The sequence below is a fragment of the Python bivittatus genome, unplaced genomic scaffold, assembly GCF_059951505.1.
Source record: "Python bivittatus isolate LINGU-HERP-01145 unplaced genomic scaffold, Pbiv_v1 ctg000610_np1212, whole genome shotgun sequence".
Taxonomy (NCBI): domain Eukaryota; kingdom Metazoa; phylum Chordata; class Lepidosauria; order Squamata; family Pythonidae; genus Python; species Python bivittatus.
Window position 1 is genome coordinate 5,227,802 of NW_028277088.1, and position 22,776 is coordinate 5,250,577.

General features: G+C 36.4%; 1 protein-coding gene across 1 annotated transcript in view; it reads right to left on the bottom strand.

The window, feature by feature from the left end:
* The window catches only part of TTC21A (tetratricopeptide repeat domain 21A), a 38,591-nt gene extending 15,904 nt beyond the window's left edge, over positions 1–22,687 (bottom strand). The window contains exons 1-17 of the mRNA XM_025170658.1: positions 22,661–22,687; positions 18,073–18,202; positions 17,410–17,523; positions 15,392–15,558; positions 13,988–14,110; positions 12,612–12,769; positions 10,904–10,988; positions 10,203–10,301; positions 9,737–9,932; positions 8,512–8,609; positions 7,020–7,220; positions 6,545–6,674; positions 5,333–5,490; positions 4,144–4,356; positions 2,417–2,655; positions 1,309–1,381; positions 76–186 (exon numbers count right to left, since the gene is read on the bottom strand). Of these exons, the coding sequence (XP_025026426.1) occupies positions 76–186; positions 1,309–1,381; positions 2,417–2,655; positions 4,144–4,356; positions 5,333–5,490; positions 6,545–6,674; positions 7,020–7,220; positions 8,512–8,609; positions 9,737–9,932; positions 10,203–10,301; positions 10,904–10,988; positions 12,612–12,769; positions 13,988–14,110; positions 15,392–15,558; positions 17,410–17,523; positions 18,073–18,202; positions 22,661–22,687 (2,322 nt within the window). The remainder of the gene's footprint in view (positions 1–75; positions 187–1,308; positions 1,382–2,416; positions 2,656–4,143; positions 4,357–5,332; positions 5,491–6,544; positions 6,675–7,019; positions 7,221–8,511; positions 8,610–9,736; positions 9,933–10,202; positions 10,302–10,903; positions 10,989–12,611; positions 12,770–13,987; positions 14,111–15,391; positions 15,559–17,409; positions 17,524–18,072; positions 18,203–22,660) is intronic.
* Positions 22,688–22,776: the final 89 nt, after the last annotated feature.

The window sequence follows — 22,776 nt, forward strand, 5'->3', positions numbered from 1 at the left end:
AGGAGGATAGCAGGCTGCATGTTTCCTTGGCTCAGTTCAGAATAACGTTGAGTGAAAAAAAATCTATTTCTGAACCTTATTATATTGGTGAGTGTACACATAAGCTTGCCCAATTTTCCGTGCTACTGTTGCATCCAAGGGATTCTTCTTCTGAGCTGCTTCATAGACCTCTAAAGCTTTTTCAGGCTAAAACAATGAAAGTAATATTGCAGTTATTTTTTATATGTAGTATTAATCACAATAGCTTTGGAATTCCTTTACTTCTTGCTCTCCAATATTAAGCAGTTTCATTCTGTGCTTGTATCCCTGAATTGCACACCCACACTGAGCTCAAAGAGAATTTTCGATGACCCACTCGTTTTATTTTATTTATTAATTAAATTTGTATGCCGCCTATCTCCCCTCATTGTCTAGACTCTACTGATACAGGGTTAAATGCTTTCTGTTAATATATGGACAGCTGAAACCTAGTTCTAACTTGATTGGTATACTACTATGTATTGTCTATTTCAGTAGTCAAGGAACACTGTGCTGTTTGCTGGTTAAGTTGTCAGATTATTGTCCCTGCATTTGATCCTCAGGTCTTTTCGCCAACGCACTAGTCAGTGCAGGAGTCCAAGAACCAACAAAACAGCCCCCTGCCATCTTTACTAGCCTCCCTCTCCAAAAAACAAGAAAGAGAATCTAATTTTCCCTCCCTCCTCCCCAATGTACAGCAACCAATTTTCTACTGTAAATACAACAACGGCTCTCTCTGGAGGCTAACTAGCTAGCTGTATGATTGACTGAGTTGCTGAGTATATGAACTCTATGAAGAGCAGAAATGTTATAGTGAGGACCTGTGAAGAAATGGAGGAACCTTAAGGGAGGGGGAGTGAAGAAATCCCTACCACAGAAAAAGTCAGAAATAGATTGCCTCCATATGGGTGATGAAGCACTGTGAAATGCACAGAGATTTCTTTTTGGGATTGGGAAGGTAGAATGTCTGAGGGGAAAAAAAACCCCTGTGAGGTGCAATAATTTTCAAATGTCTCACATATGGTTTTGACACCTTAAAAATGACAAGGGAGAGGGTTTTGTCTATGTGAGTCCTCCCAGATCACATCACCTGTTTTAGACAGCAAATTTATAAAGGTAATCTGCCTTCAAAATCCTGATATGTCAAACTGCTTGGAATAGTCAAAGGATTAATATATTTATACACACACACACACACACACATATATATATATACAGTGTGTGTGTGTGGGTGTGTATGAGAGAGAGAGAGAGAGAGAGAGAGATTAATAACAATCTTTTTATACTAACCTCTTGAATATTCATGTAGGCATCACCCAAGAGAAGACTAGTATGAGGACTTGGCAAATTTTCACACAACTCACTAGTAAAAGGAGGGCATTTAAATTACAAGAAAAAACTAAAAATGTAGAGCATAATTTTGAGTTTTCACAAGCAAAAGAGAAAAATATAACTTTTATATTGGCACAGCTCAGCTGCCTGGCTGCACTGTAACAATGAATGGGTACATCATTAACCCCAAATATTATCACAGCAAATGGTAAATATAATGCACAAATACAATAAATATTTCTATGATCAATCACATGAGAATATCTATGAAGACACCTTGCATTATATCCTGAGAAAGTAATCTATCTGATCAACATATAAGGTCTAATGTACATACATTTATGTATTACTTGATTTCTGTATTCTTGATCACCAATAGGGAAACACGTGAATGGAAATGCATTCAGACATTCATAAGGAGACATGAAGGTTCTGTAATATCTGAGATAATCCTTCTATTGTAAACATGGGGGAAGAGGGAAGCCCATGTTTTCCCATTTTAAAAAGGAATATACTATCTCCTGGTGATCTTTGTTGTTCTTTCTGAGCTTTGTCTTTCAGAATATAACACTCACCATCCTCAGAAAATGCCCACGTTGCCTGAACTATATTATCTAACATATCTGGAGGGCTACAGGTTGGGAAAGTTGATCTGAGCATTTTATGTATCTGTATACATAGACACACACACATCAGAAAATCTTGCTCACTCACTGAGAAAAGGAAAGTTGAAGTGCTGCTCTCTGATAAGAGCTTAATTCAAATACAGCATTGACTTAGAGTCTTTGCACCCAGCAGCTCAGTTAAATTCTTAAGCAATCTTGTTGCTTGCTTCTTAAAGAAGGAGTGGCTTCTGAGCTAGAGACAAAACAAGAATCTGGAAACAGAACAATTACTTCTCAGCCTTCTGGCTAAAATCAATGTAGTATTTTCAGATTTATTATTCAGAACTGGTCATAATTTTCATGTTTGCTCTAATTTTTCATGTTCTTCTCTACCCCTAAAGCAAAGTATGAAAATGCATAGTTGCAGAAAAAAGACAGCATTAATTTGAGAAAAAAATTACCAATAGCATCCAATATATAATCTCTTATCCTTTCGGATCAGAAGGTAAATCTGAGCCATCTTTTCCTTAACTTCAGTGTAATATGGCTGGTTTGGAGTGATATTCCTCAGCATTGTTAAAGCTAAATCCACTTCTCCTTTACTGAGAGCCAAATCTACATTAGCAACAGTGACACGGATTTCTTCTGATGTGCCACTAAATTCATTGATGGCATCTTGCATTATTTTAGTAGCTTCATGCTGGAATGTGAAAATGTATGTGAAAACTATGCAAACCTTAATGATACCTATGTAATTATTACAGGTAACAATTAATAACATTTATATAGCATTTTCAGAATGTTTAATGAAGTTTGCATACAAACTTAAGTAATGTTTACATAACAACTAAAATATTGTATATCCCCATAACACAGACTGGGCTGAGGCTAAAAACAGTTGAGATCAGAAATGAAAGTCGAACTGAAGGATTATTGTGTGAAAATTTTATATTTTACACCTTTTTATTATTACCTTCCTTATCTATTGTTACCTTTTCTCTATTACATGAATACCAAGCAGATAGCAGATTGTCAGCCTCACTAGGTAGACTAGATCAGGATATGAACTTTACAGAAAGGCTAGAACTATTTTTACTGATATTGTAATAACAGAATCTTGCACGTCTGCTTGTGCTGTACTCCTGAACTCAGTATGAATCTGCCAAAATCTTGCAAGATTTGATAATCACACAAGAATTGGATCATTTTAAAGATCTAATTTGTAATAGTCACTTGCACCATGAACTGGTTGAAACTGTTCCTGATTACTTTGAAGAAGTCAGCTGCTGGCCTTCTTTCATGATTAATTAACAATAATGCCTTTACTGGACCATAACATGTATTCAGATAAATATTAGTCCCATCTCGGCAAAGCTTGAGCACTAGCATTGAGAAGGTCCTGCTCTGCACTCAGCTGATCTCATCTACTGCTAATTGAATAAAGTGGAGAGGCACATAAAGATAATATAATATAAACATCAGGCATAGAATTAGTTAGTGGTGGTTTTTTCCTCTCCTGTGAGGAACATATTCCAACTTTCCTACAGCCTAAATCAACAATGCTCCATAAATAAATAGGCTCAAATAATGCAATGCCTAATACTTGGAACAAGTATTCTAAACAAACTCCCTCCCTGAAGGTATTTTAAAAACATCTGAAGTAATATCAATATTAGCTAGTTAATTTTTGAACTGGTTCTTTTAAAATTCTTTTTGTTAGTCTAGATCAGTATTTCTTAAACTTTTTTCTCTCAGGACCCCTTCCCACTTTAAAAATTATGGAGGGCCCCAAAGGAGCTTTTGTTTGTATGGGCTATATTTATTGATATTTACCATATTAAAAATTAAAATTGATGCATTCATAGAATATTTATTTATTGAATCATATAACAATAACAATATTAAACCCATTAGATATTAACATGAATAAAATATTTTTCATAAAAAAAACCCTATTTTTTAATTATTATTTAATTATTTTATTTTAATAAAATAATGAGAAGAGTGACATTGTTTTAAATTTTTGCAAATATCTTCAATATCTGGCAAATAATTTTGATTTCACAGACTCCTGAGAGGTTCTTGGGGGACACCCAGGGGTCCTCGGACCACACTGTAAGAAACACTGGTCTAGATGAACAAAACTGTTGGCATTAAATATACAGAGACTGTACATAAAGCTTCTTACCAACTCCCCGTTGAGTCGAAGAGCTTCAGCAAGTTCCAGGTAAATGGAGACTTGTTCACTTATTGTTACACAGGGCCCCTGGCCTTTCTTAGCATCCCCTTTCATTTGAGGTAAATTGATAAGCATTTTTAAGACTTTAATAGCTTCAGGATACTCCCCAGCTTTATTTAGTGCTCTAGCCTTGATGAAGTGATACAGTGGAGACTCACGAAGCTAGAAAAAATATTAAAAGTTGACAGAAATAAAATATTAAACTTGAAATGCTTTAGAATATTTTTGTTCAATTGGCACAGGATGCACAGTTAATCAAATTTTAAGACAGAACCTGATCTGTTTTGACATTGCTTTTCTTCATTGCTTTCATAGTAGACAACTGAATAATTGCTTTCCTGCACAGTGGAAGTAACAAACACATTCTATCTATTTTATCCTGCAGAGCTCATTCCCAAGGCCAAGACTCCTCTATTATGCTTAGGCATAAGTTTTGTCATGTCAAAATCCCCTGCAATATTAATTAGAGGCTTCCTTCATGTGCCTTCTTGCCCTATAAGTGCTTCCTGTTCAGTTGTGACTCAGCTTCATTGGTGACTTCATCTTTAATTTCTTAGTTTAAACCCCACAGCAATAGTTTTTAAACACTAGTTTTCCTATGTTCTTTTAATCCAGTTTTATTTTGCAGTTTTATAAAAAAAATGAAAATACTGTAACTAATTAATTATACCATACACATAGCAGGGGTTAAGTGGCAAAAGGCAATCTATAACTAATGCTGCTCCGTTATGGCAAAAACCATTGGAGAGAGAACCCTTAGCATGGTAGCCCTATACTTACTTAACTGATATTTCAACAGCACACATTGACAGGTTAGGGTTGCAATAGCATTTTAAGTGTGAAAAAAATCACTACTAAAAATCAGACGTTAAAAATAGGGAGGACATAAATGAAACTGGGATTTAATGGCAACGTCAGGGTTCTCCATAAACATGGAATTAATAAAATGGCAATTCTAGACTACAGCGGGGAAGCAACGTTTGTCTTATTAATTTCCTGTCCTTTTCTTTGAATGTGTGCAAGTCTCAAATAAATTTATTTGAAAAGTTTATTTTTAAATAGATCAAGAAGCAGAGCAGAGAAAAGAGAGAGTCAGTTTTCACACAAATCTAAATATTTCCTTGTGATTCAGTCTCACCTGAAAATTGTAGCTGACCCCTATTTCAAGTGAATGGGCACATTCTTTGATGTTTCCTTGAGAAAGGTGAATCTGGGCCATAAGAAGATTGGCATCTGTTGATGTTGGGTCCAGCTCTAGACAACGTTGCAGTGTACCCTGGGCAGTTTCAAGTTCTCCTGCAAAACAGCTCTGTGTTATTGTTGTATTATACCATCTGTTTCTTACAAATATTCTTAATGTTCCGACTGTTCTGAGCTCACAATGTGGTTTTCTAATTGGAACCTATACATCTTACTGGTTTCATTAGGAAGAAGTCAGATATAATTCTTTTCTTTTCTTTTTTCTTTTTTTTAGTAGTGAAATAGTTCACAGTATTAATTCAAATTGTGCATTTTACTTATTACCAGTAAGGACTGAAAACTAATTTTGCATATTTGAATTTCCAATTTGAAGTGGAAAGAAGCCAGCTCTAGTAAGTATGTCGATTACTGTACAACCCATAACTATCCCTTCTAGGTTCACAAAGTTAGGTCAATATATCTCTGCTCACTCTTTATTTCCTGTTTCAAACAAGACAGAGTTAAACTAAGGAGAAAGCAAGAGTTTCACAATGTACAACTAACACCTGCATTTTCAGAATGTTCTCCTGTCTGCCATTGAAACAGCTATTCCCTGTTGGGAAAGCAAAATGTATTAAGTTCTGGGCTTGATTGAAAATGTAGTTCTGTCCATAAAATATATTTGAACTGTAGGAACTATCTCCTTAATAGCAGACATTACTAAACAAATGCATGGTCTCATTTCTACCTAATACGTAAACTAATATTTTCCAATGTTGTCTTTTAGATACATCAAACTTCAGTTCCCATAATCTGAGGCCAGTGTCTGGAAATAGCCAAATTGTGAGCCACCAGTGCATAGGATCAGATGTAAAGCTCATTATGGGAAACCTGAAAACTTTGGGGCATATGTGTACATGTTGGAAAGAATCCTATTTTAAATTTGGTTAAAGCATAAAGACAGAACAAATTCAGGATCAACTAATTCTAAAGTGTGTTGGAAAAGAAAAGAGCATTCGTACAAGAGAGATTCCATCATGGCTTTTTAGTGACCAAACTATGTTGAGTTTATCAAGAATACTTGAAATATCCAACTGAAAAATTTTATAATCTAAAATCTATGAATATTTTCTCTATTTTTATTTGAGTAAGCAATTAGATCAAATCTTACCTGATAAATATTTAACTTGAGCCATGAGGAAAAGGGGTTCTATTATTCCAGGAGCTGCTTTCACCAGTGGATTCAAAATTATAGTGGTTTGTTTTAGAAGGGGAGATAAAATTTGGCCAGGTAACCGAGGCTATAAGGGTAAAAAGTGAAAATACACGTTTTCCAGAACCATAACATACAAGGTGAAATGATTTTTTTGGTACCTATTCCCAGTTATGTTCTAATGTTTTATTCTCCATTCATTTTTGAGAAACTGTTTGACTTAAGGGGTCCAGAGCTTGCTCATTAGACCTTCATGCCAATAATTAGGAGCGGGGTGAAGAAATAAGGTGTATTAAATTTTTGGACAGGCTTTAGTGCACCATTAACAGCTAACCTCCATTCATCTCGAAGTACCCCATATCAAAAGGCTGCTCATCACTCCCCAAATGCCCTACTGCTTAGGAAAGTGCAAGTAAGAAGGGCAGTTTTCTACCTGTTGGGGACAAAAGACCAAATATTCTTTTACAATTTCAATCAAAAACATGGGGTTGAGCTTTTCATAATACTCAATGCTCAAAGGAAGACCATGCAAAGCAGAAAAATGAAGCTCGGCAGCTTCGTTGAGAAGGGCACCAGCAATCTGTTCAGTCTTATTTTTCCTTGAAGCAATAACGGCCTGCAGATAAGCTAGGGTCTGAAAGACAGAGAATGCTTTAAAAATGAAGTTTTCTTTGCAATCAGTTTATAGCCTTCCTCTCAATAATACCCACAAAACTCAGTGCAAATTGTATATTAACTAGGATGTAATTAGGGAGGAGTGCAGGATTATTTGTTTCCTTCTCATTCATGTGTGAATTCTACTTATCTCCCTCTAGCTGGCTTTGAATGTTGTGTATGAATACTAAGCAAATCAGGGTGATTTTGACATAGGGATTCCTCTAAATTTGCTTTAAATAACCGATTTTAATCATAATCCTTAAACTAAATTTAGAATTCCCTAGCCAAAATAAGTAGTATAAGGAGAACAAGCAAACCTGCAGCTCTTCCCAGTCTCTAAAGATCCTTATTTTACATCTACATAATCATGCATATGCATTTATTCTGTGGCAGTCTACATACAGTACCTTCCCTTGAAATAACATTAGTGTTTCAATCAACACTATAAATTTTGCAAAATCACATTTGTAAACATTATTTATGTAGTAACAGGAATACTATGTTTTTTATAGCAAAGCAGACATTCTACTAATTCAAAAGTAGCAGAGAATGTTTTCACCATCAAATACAATGAGTGGTTACAATTCTCATAACACACTAGAAACTGAATGAGAAGTAGATTTCCCATGAAGAAAATCAGAATAGCCACTGGTAGCAATCATACCATTTTGGACACTGCCAGTTAAGGCACTCCAGTACTCCATTTCATCATAATCCATTTCAGCAAGCTAATCTGCCAAGGCAAGGAGATATTTTACCAGTAACATTGGGGTTGCATGGAATTATTCTGCAACTATTCATGTGATCTTTTTCATGTACGATTGCAGACAGTATGAAACTAGCTGAAACATTATCAGACAGGAGCCACTATCTATCATATTGAGAGATGATCTGGATTGGGTAGAAGTTAACATGTGGTCCAGTGGCTTTCTTAACCCAGATTCATCCAAGTTTTTGGAGTTTACAAACTCAAATTAGGAGATAAAGTTATAGTGGAAGAGGCAGTAGCGAGCATCATTTCAATGTTAATCCTACAACCAAGGACTTGGATCATTTACATGTATGAAGGGCCACTAATTGCCATTTCATAGTCTATACAGCAGATGACTTAATGCATCTTGTAGCATCATCCAGCCATCACTGAATTGACATCAAATTGTTCTCATTACAGTTATTTCAGCATGGTATCAGATGGATTGCTCTAGAAGTGATTAATGGGGACCCTGCCAAGAAAATAATTAAAATAAGTAATCAAAGAACTAACTAACTGAAGATTTTCCAATGGACTGTTGAACTTCCTTTAGGAACTCTAATTGTTGTTCAGCTTCTTCTAGGTTTCCTCCAAGCACTTGGCACCATATAATCCCTGTAATTAACACATATGATAAAATATACTTTTAATAACAAGTCACAGCCTTGTAATTGTAAGCAGCAGCTAAACAATAGATAACACTATATTGCAAAAATATGATACAAGAGAACAGGGTAGAGCTACAGAATTTGCTTATCATCAAATATCCATTTAATTGTAATCTCTCCTCTCTTTGGAAATTCCCCACAGTTAGGGGTTCAAATATGTTCAGGATGGCAACAAACCAGTCCACCCGTACAAATCAAATAGTGGAGCAACCACTTTTATTAACAAAAGTTTTACAAAATAAACCGGTTCAACGTTGCAAGTTACTATTTATAGTGAATTTATTTTACTAAAATCCTTCTATGTTTCCTAATTTACTAGTTTTTTAAGGCTTTTACTTCTCCTAAATACTGTGTTTCTTCTCCTTCTTATCTGTAAAGTTCTTCTTACTTCTGTTTTCCTTCTTTATCAACAAGATGTTGCTTGTTTTTAATTATTCCTTCCCATTTTGCAAGGGGAAGTTCTTTTTACCTCTTAGACAGTCAAACAGGCTTTGGGGCTGTTTGCTCTGCCTGCCCCTTTCTCTGTCAGTTTTTTGGCTTAACTATCTTTAGAGACAGAGACTTGCCACTTGCTCTCTCATCTGTTGTTTTTGGCTCTGTTCTTCCCTTCTCTCTGGGAACCTTAACCACAGGATTGCCGAACAGCTTCAGTTCTCTCTGGAAGTCTTCTAATCTTGCTCCTTGAATGCTTCTGTCTTCCATTATCCAGACATGCCCAGGTGACTTTTCCTGCATTTTCACACTCCCCAATATACCTCAGCTTTCACTGCTCCAAACAGCAGCTAAAGAACTAGCCAGTCAGGCCTAAGCTATTTAGGTATTCAGTACTAACCTTAAAATGTGCCCCAAAGCAACTGTAATCTATACAGATCTTTCAGTAGAAGCATAACCTGTATTTTATATCTGTTAGCAGTCATATAAAGCATTTGGTCATGCACTCTGCACTATCATGCAAAGAGGATCCACAGCCTGGTAACTGCACAAATGAGGCCTTCAGGTGACTTTAGGAAAGTATATGGTTCAAATGTTGAAGGCAAATAGATACACATCTAAACCTATATGCTAATAGCCTACCTGTCAATGAATCTACAGTATTTTCATCCAAATCTATGGCTTTTCTGTACCACATAGAAGCTTCCTTCCACTTTCCTTGAAGGATTAGCTGATATCCTAATTCATTTTCAAAACGTCCATCGGTGGATAGTAGCTTACTACATGCCGTTTTAATAAAGTCATACACTTCCTGCAGGATATCTTGATTCTTCCCAGACTAAACATAAGACAGTTCCAAAAAAGTTAGTAAGTATGTGTATGTATGTGTGTGTGTATTAACTACACACACACACATACACACACAGAGTATAAACAGAAACAAGGATATGAGCTATTTTTTTTAGAGCATATCTAATGCATGAAAGTAGCTGTAAGTCAGATTTTTCTTTGCATCACCAACACTTTGAATGGAAAAAGGGGAGAAACAGAAACAAATTAAATTTAGAAACATAGGCAAAACTAAATATTAAGATTAATAAGGTTTTACCAGTCTAGTGATCACCAGCATTTTCTGAAAATGAAGTTCTGGTCTTTGAGGCTCTTTCATGTCCAAAGCAACAATAAATTCTCTAAGCAGATGTAATGCCTACATTCAAAACATCAATATTATTTTATAACCACTGAATCACATAAGAAAACTCTCATGACAAAGATCACTAACTACCTGCATTATTTTAATCTTTGTTTATTTATTTAATTATATTTAATTATATTTATATCTTTTCCAGAAATTCAAGACAGCATACATAATATGCCCTCCTCCAGTTTAATCCCATCAATAGGTCTGAGAGATGGATTTACATGAGTGATAGTGACTAGTTTCAAGTCAATTTGTGTGTGTGGCTGTGTGTGGACTTGAACATCAGATCTCCCCAGTCCTAGTCCAGTATCCCAACACTAAATCCTAAATATTACACCACACTGGTTCATATGTTCCTCTCTATGGGTCAGAAACTTGTTTTTATATGTAAATGAAGTTCGGATATAAAAGGATACATTTTGAGTTATACTGCAAACTCTTCATGTCATGCTTCTATCTAGGTAGCAAAGTATATTCTCAAGTATATATGCTTGATGTGAACACTGCAAAAATATGACATACTTCACTGTGGCCAAAGAGTATAATGAAGACTGAATTTAAGGAACAAATCTGAGGCCCCAGTCTTACCTTACTAATATAATACTCACCGCACTTTTATTACCAGTCATAGCAAGATGATTTACCACCATGTTTTGGAGTCCATCAATATCATTTGGTTCCTTGCTTAGGATTCTAAAACAAGAATTGGTTCCAGGGAACGAAAAAACAAAACCAACAGGTTATTAATATTAAAAGAGAAATTAATTCTAGTCAAAAGTGACAGGTGATAGATGGTCATGCTCTGATGAAAGAAGACTAAGAAAATAAATTAGAAAGGAACTGCATAACTTTTAAACATACAGAGGGTGGGTCAAATTGTTTTGGGAAACTATGGAAATTTCTGTTTTTGAAAAACAAAGAAAAGGCATCTACTGAATCTATATAACTTGGCCAAGAGTTTTCTTGGTTACTATAGAAACAAGTTCATGTTTGCCACATCTCCTCAGTTCTTGGATGGCAGTTTGTTCATTTCTCCTAAAGCCAAGCACATTATTACATGTGCATCAATGTTTATTTATATTAAATGTATATCCTACCTTTTTGCTTATATAAACAGTGTAACTAATGTTACAGTTAACAATGGTTAAAGGGGACAAATTTTCATCCAAGAAAAGAAGGGGATTGAGTACAGTTAAGGGATCATTCAATGTATCTATATCAATCTACTCTAATTTCATGTTTTTAAACATTATGCTGGAATGGGCCATTAGTTTACTGATTATTATTTTGCAGAGCTAGGTAGAGCTTCAGATAAAAGGGCAAAATGGTTCTTCAGATCATCAAGATGCCCAAATATAAAACCTGTCAGCAACTTTTAAAATCAAAAACAGCAACTTATAGAAGAGCTGACAGGTGCTAAGTTTGTGCCCCTATGTGCTCTGAAGCACAGAGAAGTAAGCTCCATTGGACTCATTAAAAGTTACTTCTGAGTAGATGGGAACATGATTGTGCTCTAACTTGGAAAATGTATGAAGTTGCCTTTCCATTCAATTCTTATTGCATAGGCAACTTAAAAAGAGCCTTATCACACCCCATATTACACAATTAAATAATATCATACAACCATAAAACTGAGGCAGGAGCAGCAACAGAAGCCAAAAGATTAGAATCTTATCATTGTCTATTGATTGGACTAAAGCAGCTTCTGTATGAGGAGTTTTTTAAATATGATAAATGTAAATGATAGCAAAGTGGAATGTCTGTATTAAGAGGCAATATGCCATTGGGTACCAATTTGAAGATATAACAGCAGAATAGCATTATTGTCTTTAAATGCTCATTGTGGAAGTCCTTGGGACATTTGGATATCTGCTACGACAATGTTTCTCAATCTTAGCAACTTTAAGATATGTGGACTTCAACTCCCAGAATTATCCAGCCAGCAAGAACTAAGAACTGGACTAAATGAGCTCTTGATTTATCCAGCAGAGTTGTTCTTAAGCCCTGCTTATTTTTAGCAGAGATTAGGACAAGGAACTGAAAAGTCTAGAACGCTTTCCCTAACCTGATATCTTTAGGATGTGTTGGACTACAGTTCTCAACATTTCCAGTCACATCTGGAGGGCACCAGGTTCGGGAAGGCTGATTTACAAGCATCAGGAAGACAGGATATGCTGAAGCAGAGAACCAGATGGGTTACATATTCTTTATATGTACAGGGCAGGCAGTGGGAAGCTATTTCATAAAAACAGACCAAAAATTTTAAAGTTGAAGGAATTCCCCTTTGCCTTCCCTTTTTTGACAATAATCTCCTACCGTTTACTTTCTTCAACACTTTGCTCCCAGTCTTGCATTGCTAAATGTAGTTTCATCTTAGTGACAAGGGCTGGCATGAAGAAAGGGAAAGTGACCACTAACTGGCTAATTATTTCCAGAGCACCGGAATAATTCTGATGCACCATGAAATACTTGGTCTACAGAGACAGAGAAATCAGGTGGGATGAGGGAGAGAAAAAAAAATTGCATCATTTGTAAAATATATTTAAGTGACTGTGTTGTTGCCCTAACCATCTATATTTGGCAACTAATTTGTCCAGATTCAATACAGATTTGGCATTCATGGAAACAACTGTCTGATCTGCTCTGGCATGTCATTCCTGTGATTCTGCTCATGATTCCTGAAACCCTGACCTTCAGACTGGCTGGCAAACCGGACTCGGCTCTCTGAACTTCAGACTGGATTTGACTTCTCTTCTGCGTGTTCCTACTGAAAATGAAGCTATCCAGGCATGCTTTCTTTTCTAGAGACTCTGTTTTGATTTACATTCCTTTCCTTGTCTGCCATTATCTACTCAGCCTTGAGTAAATTGCCATTTTCACCCAGCAACTGTGTGTGAATTTGAAATCATGAAACAGGACAGAACCTTGAAAGCCTCATTTGGCTGGCTTGGGGTCAAAAGATATAATTGGGTATCATCAGTATATTGAAGATACCCAATTATATAGATATTGAAAAGGAAGGGAGAAAGAGTAGAACTCTGCGGCACCCCACACAGGAGGGACCTAGGAAGTGATCTCTGCCCCCAACCAACACTGACTGGAGCCAGCCCCAGAGAAAGGAAGAGAACCACCATAAAATGGTGCCCTCATCTCCAACCCACTGAGCTGGCTCAGAAGGATATCATCGTCAGTGGTATTGAAAGCCGCTGAGAGATCAAGGAGCACAAGGATGGATGCGCCACCATCATCCTGGCTCCACCCCAGACAAGCGCGACCAAGGCTGTCTGAGTACTAAATCCTGGCCTGAAACCTGATTGAAACAGGTCTAGATAATCTTTTTCCTCCAGGGTTCTCATCAGCTGCAGGCTGACCACCTTCTCAACAACCTTCCCCAGAAAGGGAAGGTAGGAAACTGGTTGGAAGTTGTTGAAAACTGTTGCGTCTGAGGGGGAGAGGGGGGTGTACCACTGCCTCTTTCAAGGCAGGAGGAACCACCCTGGCCGCTTTTACGATTCAGGAGAGGCCCAGATCCAGTAGTACTAACTTAGTTTGACTCTGTTTAGTTTTTCAAGCTCAGCCAAGAATATGCAGCCTACATTTGGCCTTTTGACTGAACGCAGGCACAAGATCTAGGCCTTGTCATTACACCACCCTAACAATTTGAGGATACAAAACCAAAAGTAATAACCTACCTTTCCCATCATCCCAAATAAATCTGTATTGTCTTGAATTCCTTCATCCAGGTATTTGATAGACTTCTTAACAGCATGCTGTTTATCAGATGTAACATAGATCCATCCTTTCAAAACCAGCCCCTGCAGAAGTTTAAAAAAGTGAAGACCTTCTCAACACATTAATGAAGTGGTGGAATTACAGCATAAGAACTGCAAAGGATGTTTCATACATTCCACGCTTATTTACTATATGCTATTTATAAAAATGCAATCAAATAATAAAAATATTATTACAGCATTAAAAGATGACAATGCCTTCTTTTACATACGCAAAGGTAAAATGCATTTAGAAACATTAGGACTCTAACTGTTTAAACCTCTTTAATTATATATGATTGGTGGTGTCTGGAGGGGGGCAATGTCTCACATACACTCACACATACAAAAGTATTAGGGCTTTTATCACAAAGTCATATCCACTGTCTTGCAGATTTTGACAACCCTGGAGACATTGTTGTATGTAACAAGAAAAAACAGCATCCTTCTACCACATTCCTAGAGAAATGTTCTCCTTATCATGATTCCCAACACCAAAACAACATGGGGAAAAATGTATCTGTGTTCAGATACTGAGCCACAAAAAAGCCAGTTATAATTCTGCCTGTTTTGTAAATCCAGCCTTGAAATTTGTTTTGGTTCAGTGAGTTCTGCAAGCCAGTAAACTATAGTTCAATTAACCACAGATAAACATATCATGCTAACACAGCATGAAATAGACCCTTGTATCCTTGAAGTTCAGATTTCAATTAAGGTCATATTACGTGTATTAAAAAGATTCTCCTTCAAATAGAAAGAACTTAGGGCTGAGATGCAAGCCTTGGAGTCTGAGGCCGTCACCAGGCCCAAAACTCATGAAAATGTATCTCAGAATTATCTCAAGAACAAGTGGGAAACTTCTGTGGTATTTTCTACTGAGAAGAAAGCTTGGCCATCCCTAGAGGATCCATCCAACCATCACTCAACCTTGTGCTACCTTTTGTTCCAAGACACTACTTTATTACTCTCCAAAACTCTCTGGATTTGGCCAATATTTTCAGTATCCAAAGGGAGCAAAGCTTGTAAGAAGTGAATAGCCAAGGCTGCTGGAGTAGCTAGCTCATGGCTTTCACCAAGGCCAAAGACTCAAACAGAGTTCTGTACTTTCCACACGCTTTTCCATAAGTAAAGGCACCAGGCAAGGATGTCCATTATCTCTCTTACATGTACAAAAGACTGGCTGCCCAATTATTGCCTTGGAAAACTCAAGAAACATATTATGTCCTATTGGTTTACATTTTACAAAGTATTAAAAATATTTAAGTCCCATTTTAAGTACATTTCAAAGTTCAGGTATGGAAAACTGCCTGCTCTAATCCATTGTACCTCTTTTGCTCCATTAGATACTTTCAACATTTTGTCAACATACTCCTTTGCTTTATCATTCTTATTCATTAGCCACAGAAACATCCCTGCATAATACAGCGCATTGCTTCCAGCAGTTTTCCGCGTTTCCTTTAACTTGGTTTCTAAGTCCAAAACAGCAGACGAATCTGAAAATAAACAGGACAGATGACACATTAATCGTGTTTTCCACTTGCTTTATTTTCATATGTTGTAAGCAATTCAACAAAGAAACTCCTGGGATGTTTTCTGCTAGGTAAAAATTGCAGCCAAGGAACTGCTGAAAATGCAAAAGAAGACCCTACACTAGTCAACTATTACAAGACAGTTTAAAAAAAAACCCTTACTAATCAATATTTTTTTTCAAAACAAACTTTCCAAAATTAATTTCTGTAATCCTTGCACATTCATCAAAAGATCATTTGTCAATAGCTGCAATGTAGGATTCCAAATAGAAATAGGCTGAAGAAAGTCAGAAAAAAATTATCCAATCCTGAGTCAAACAAAATAACAGGGAGAAAGGAGTTACATTAGGAAGGAAGAAAAAATACAGAATGAGAATTCTTAAAAGCAATCTTGGAATACTTAGAATTACAGTACATGCCTTCTTTCATGTAGCATTCCATTGTGGAAATTATATTATTTTAAATAATGAAAAAGGTTATATAATTATGTGTTTAGTGTTATACATTTTATGTACTCAGTCAAGATATACTTAAATCCAAATGAGTACTGTATAATACATTCTTCACATAGCAGGATTCCATGCTTTATAAGCCAAGCCCTAATGAAGTTGGTAAAAATCTGAAAGACTGTTGTGAAATCACAATTGACATGCTCAAATATTGGTGGATATATTCTTAGAACAGATTGCTAGAACAGAAATGTCAAATTGTTTGACATTTTGTAACTATATTGTGGGCTCTCTCTCTCTCTCTAAAATATATATATATATATATATATATATATATATATATATACACAGCATATCTTTATAATTTTTTTGGGTGGGAAAATACATATATAAGCACAGCATTGGGCTGTAGCTCATTCACTATTTTTATTTGGAGAATCCAAAGCATTCCAGGAAATAAAATGATTCTGAACACTGATGCTTTGGTTTCCTTCAATTTTATTTAAAAGTTAAAATATTTGAAAAATCTTAAAGGTCAGATATGACAGGAAGCCTGGCAGGCATCAAAAGAAGTATCTGTGGTATATTGACACCCATGGATCCTCATTGGGGATGCTGGTCCCAAAGTATAGAGTTAGAATTAAATATTATTGCAGTTAGTAATGCTGTGCCTCAACTGGTAGTTTGGTTGAAGTGAATGGCCCTATCTCATTCTGGGTTGTTGCTGTCCAGTTGCTTCTGACTGTGGAAATTGTTTCATCAGGATGGTTTTTCAATAACTGCTTCTTCTGAGTTCTTATAAACTCATTCTCATATCATTAGTGATAATATCTAGCTACTTGTCTTCTCTTGGGCTCCTTTTAACTTGCCTTTGATTTTTCAAAACTTCATACAAGTAATTGATTTGGGGATATTTTTGGTAAAGTTCTTGCACTGTTTCTTCTTTACACTTTCCTTCATTTTTTTTGACATAAAGGTTTCCCTTCACGTTTGTAATTGTTTAAAATAACTAGCCTTTGATCTGACCATTATCCTCAATTTCTTTGTATTGCTTATTTAGATATAACCGCTTGTCTCTTCTTGCTCTTCTCTGAAACTCAGTGTTTAGTTGGGAAAATGTTCCTCTATCTCTCTGGTCTTTTGCTTTCCATCTTTAACTATTTTCCCTCTGCATACTTTAGCATCAAGATGGTAAGATCATAATAGAAGAGAAGGAAGAAAAGGAGGAAGAAAAGAGTCTTCCTCATCCAATTTTAATCTGACTGACTGTAAGACAACTCTTTGAAAAATGCTATAGCTAACATTTTAAACAATTTGTGGTAAATGAGATAAAATACTGTATATGTAATAGCCCAGAATAACTCACCAACATTTTCACATCTTTTGTGAGCATAAATGAGAGCCAGAAGGCAGCATAAGGAAACATCAACATGTCGCTTCCGGGCATTCTCAAGCAGTGAGATGCCTTCTTGGATTCGGCCTGTAAAATGCAATGCAATATATTTAGTTTTTAGCAGATACCACTTGGAAACTACCATAAACATAGAAACTTTGGGGGGCAAAGCTAATTTTGTACACTACAGCCAGTACAATCCATGCAAAATTAGTTCTGCAAACAGAGGCTAGATTTTTGTGTCTGGATGGAAATTACGTTTCTAAGGGAAATCAGTATTGTTTTCCAATCCTTGGTACTGTATATTTAATTTTTGTTGTTTTTCTCATGTTTTATTAATATATAGATCTGATACCTTTATTTTGCTAATTTAGCTTTTCATGTTTTTTGGTATTTAGGATGGTTTACTTTTAATGTATTAATTAATTACAATTTATTCTTGTTGCTTTGAGACACTTACATGGTTATGGCAGATTGTGAATGTAAATTAATCATCATTATTTCTAAATTGTACAAAGTTTTCAACACTCCTTCCACATTTATTTCCAACTCCTATTCCAGAAACAGCAATTGTAATCCTACAGGGTTTGCTCAGTACAACTATTTTATTTTAATTAATCATTTTTTACTAATTACCCAGAAGCAAGGTTCCAAGACCCTTGAAAAACAGCAGCACTGGATCATGAGCATGTTTTGACAGTTCAGTGTTTGTTGCTTGAACAACATGGTTGAAGTATTTTTCCTGAGCATAATACAGAATTCTAGCCTTGAGGTGAGAAAAAGAGAGATGAAAAATTATTTTTGTTCTGTTCACTACATTAAGAAAAATGCATATGAAAGAAGATTGCCAGATTTTTTATCTGCTACCTAACTCAACCTTTAAAAGAAATCCTCTGTAGACCTACCTTGGAATAAAGTACAGAGTACAGCTCTATAAATTGATGTTGCCAGACATTTATCTTTGTCATAAAAAATAACAGAGAACAATTTCTACAAACTCTGCTGCTCAAAAATGTCATTGATCCACTATGTGCTTTATTTGTCAAATTTATATGGCTACCCATCTCACAAGCAAGTGACTCTGGGAGGTGTACAACAGAGCTAAAAAAAACAATTAATATATACAAAACAAGTGTTGCTGTTGTCATTATTATTATTAAAAAACTTTAAAACTATTAAAAAGCACAAAGCAAAAAAAAAAAAAATTGGGCAAAGAGATGTTAATAACAATGGAGCACCTCAATATTTTACCAGTTCCCTGGGGTCCCCAGGCCTGATGGCACAACCAGGTTTTGAGGAACTTCCAGAAAGTCAAAAGGGATGGAGCCAGCCTCATTTTGGTGGGGGAGGATATTCCATAAAGCAGGCGCCACAGCAGAAAAGGCCCACCACCTAGGACCCGCCAAATGTAGTTCCGTAGCCAATGTGACCCGCAGCATGCCCCTTCTGCTGGATCTGGTGAGATGGGCAGATGTAATCTTGTAATCTTTTACTTGGAAAGTCAAGCTGGTTATAAAACTAAGGTAGAGTAAAACCTGCTTCAAGTTGAGTTTAATTCTTTGTGACTTCTTGGATACCTCCATACAGCTTTCAGGGCAACAATTTGATAAGGGAATTTTATCAATGGCATTTGATCAGGCTTATATTACAATTATACCAAAAGCAGGTAAAGATCACACTCAGTGTGCTAATTATTGACCAATCTCATCGATTGTTTATACAGATTTTAACAGTATTAGCAAAAAGATTAGACCAAGTGATATAGTTCATTATTAAGAATGATCAAGCAGGGTTTATAAAAATTAGGCAAGCAGCAGACAACATTAAGTTAGTTGTAGATCTAATAGACTTGAATAAAAATAAAGATTAATTTGTAATTTTATCATTAGATGCTGAAAAACCTTTGACAAAATATATAAACAGTGCATGTTTGCTGTATTAAACAGATTTGGATTTCCTTTGGAATTCATAAAATGGATCAAGATATTATATGAGTTGCTCACATCTAAAATAAAGGTTAATGGCATGTTTTCTCCTACTCTTCCACTGTTTAGAGGAACTAGACAAGGATGTCCATTTTCACCCTTGCTTTTTAATATCTGTGTGGAAATCTTGGCTTGTGCTATTAGACAACAGAGGGAGATCTATGTAGTAGTACATAACTCAGTTATGGATTTCCTTCAAAGAAATAAATCTATGTTCTTTGTTCAAGGAAACAAGGATTTCCTTGAACATGGCATCACTATCAACTCAGAGTGCTACATTGCAACACTTTAACCTTCGAAACACAGTTAAGAAGAGTTTGGAAGCACAAGAGGGAAATTTTGTTGCAACATGACAACACTAGACCTCCCTCTCACAAGGTACCTAAGAAGCTATCAAAAAATTGGATCTCACTGTCTCATTCCCTCCACCATGCAGTCTAGACTTGGCACCATGAAACCCACTTTTCCCCAAAACTGAAGGAACACTTTGGTGGACATCTGTTTGACTCAAATGAAGAGATGGAAAAGACTGCTAGGACCTGGTTGAGGAGACTAAGTGCAGAGTCCTTTCATGACAGCTTTAAGAACTTGCCTGTTGTTGACTTCCAGGGAAGAAATTGTGAACTGACAACAGCTCTGAGAAAAGCGAAGCCAGTGACCATGGCGGAATGAAGACCTGGTGAGTAGACCAGCTCTTCGTAATTCCTTTCTGGACAATGAGAGGACTTGAGATTCCCCACAAGTGCTCCAGACAGTTGCTCCTCATGAGGAAACCACAAGACAGCAGTCTTCAGTGGGTTCAGAGCTCTGGGGGACAAGAGAATAGCGATCTTGCTCAAACTGTGATCAGCACCTTTAAAAGGACACTGAGTTTGCATACTTTCTTTTCTAATCACTTTTGGAGATTGCTTGTTAACTGCTTTCCAGTTGTTAGGAACCTTTGGATTGACATGGTTTACAGCACTAGGTGAATTTCCTTCAATCCTTAGTGAAACAAGTTTTAAATACAAGTTTAAGGACTTAAATTTTTTTTTTTTGGAATTAACAGCAAAAGTGTGATAAAAACTTTGATTTTAGAAAGTTACAAATGGACTAAGGGTCCAAATAAATTTGAAATAAGATTTGGAATTAATTATAAAGAATCCAAGAAACATGTTTTTGTTTTGAATTCTTTAAAAAAAAATATAAGACTTTAAAAATTGGACACTAGAGGGAACTAGAAGGAACTAAAGATTACAGTTAAAGGAGAAGAACACTTAAACTCGACTTACTAATACAGAATGAAGCAAAATATTTTAACATTGAACATATTAAAGGATAGTTTTGAAGAATGAACCCAGAAGTTAATTTTAAGAGTGTCTGCCTCCATAGATAGAATGTGTTTAAAAGATGCCGTGGAAGAGGAACAAGTATTACCTGACATGATTGAGACTGATTTGAAAGTGGATTTAAAAATGACAGGCTACAAAAATGACATGGAAAAAGATGATACAATGGACATACAAAAGAAACTGGCTGATGTCTTAATAATTAAAAGTGATATACAAATAACAAACCAAGAGAGTGGCCTGGATAATTTTCCTATATTGGATTTACAAAAGAGGCTTGTTAAAGCTCTGAAGAATTTTGTGAGAAGGGACAAAGAAAAAATGAAAAGAAATCAAGTTCTAGGACATTATTTGAAGTGACTAAAGATCAAGATTGTTAGAAGTAAAAGGAAGGAATATAAATTGGTTTATTTGATCAAGGTTAAAATAGATATGTTGTTATCTCTGGTAACCCTGAATGGATTTTTGCTGACTTCAGGACTGATGAGGTTTTATGGATTTGTTTATAGATGAGAGATAGGATATGGGAAGAAGAGATCATTTGTTGTATTTCAAGAGAAGATGATAAGTTACTAAAATTGTTTATAGTTGTTGTGATTAAGGGGGAAGCCACTTCTTTATATATTTCTTTTTCTTTACTATACTTATTTTTTTCTTTACTATTTTTTCTATTTTTTCTTTTCTGCACCTTTTAGTTTTTCTTTTAGTTTGTATTAGTTTGTATTGTTGTAAATTGTAACCTTTAATAAAATTACTATAAAAAAACTTGCCTGTTGTGGGCAGAAATATGCACCAAATGGTGATGATTTTGTGGATAACAAAAGTGCTCATTAAAAGGATTGTTTTCCTGTTTCATTTATTAAAATATCAGTAAATAAGGTAAGGAGGTATTACTTTTCATTCAATCCTCATATACTGATAGGCTGGAATAGTTACAGTTCAAAATGCAAAGCTTCTCTGTATCTACTACCTACTCTAGTATCCTACTCCTTTTTCAGAACATTGAGTAGTGGGTTCACACATGCCTTTAAACCATAATATGGCTTGTCTAGTTGTGGCTTAGTGTGAGGTGTGAAACCAGCCACTGTGGTTTTTGAACACTATGGCTTAATGTTATGTTTTATGTGTGAACCAGAGCACAATGGCTTCCTGAGCCCAATTAAAAAGCTTCGCAAGCAAGACATGACCGTAATCAGTATTATATACAGGGCTGCCATCTTCTTCCCCCCACTCCCTTCAATTTTCAAAGTTTCTGGCTTTGTTGTACGCCACCCAGAGTCACCTGCGGTGAGACAGGTGGCTAAATACATACATACATAAATATTTTCACAAGTTGTACACCGAGGTCAGGGCAAAGACCATTTGATCAGTACCTCAGGGGCACCAAACTGAAAGGCAGGACTATATTCCTCTCAAAGAAACGCTGGAGACCAAAACAGGGTTTCGGTTCCCTCAGAGTGAAGTCTCAGGCTGAGTATTTCTATCCCCCTCTTATGGGACTGGCCTTGCCCTCACGCCCCTTAGGCCCAGGCTGGTCCATTTGCTTTTGTCTATTAAAGCCCAGCTCTGAGCAGCGCACAATTCACTCCCCTCAATGCATAACTTGGGCTGAAAACAAACACGAGCCCTTTTCTCTTCAGGCAGCATTTCTCCACCTCCGCTAGTTTTAAGATGCGAACTTCAACTCCCAGAATTCCCCAGCCAGCGTGTTTTCTTTCCACACTCCTTAAAGTTCTGAGGTGGCGTAACGCTGCCTTAAGGTCTTGTAACCGTATGAACCCATCTGTGGGGGTACGCGAACCATGGTTTCTGGGTTAACACGGTCAGTGACCCCAGCCTAACACGAGCTGAACACAGCCGTGTTCTTATATTAGAAACACGTGTATTTTTGGAGCGTGGGGAAGGGACTACCATGGCCTGGGGGTCTGCGTCAGCCATCTCGCTCTCTGAGGGGAGGCAAACGCTCCCCACACAACCGCCTCGACCGCCCCAGCGGACATGAGCGCGCTACCAGCCGGGCCCGCCCC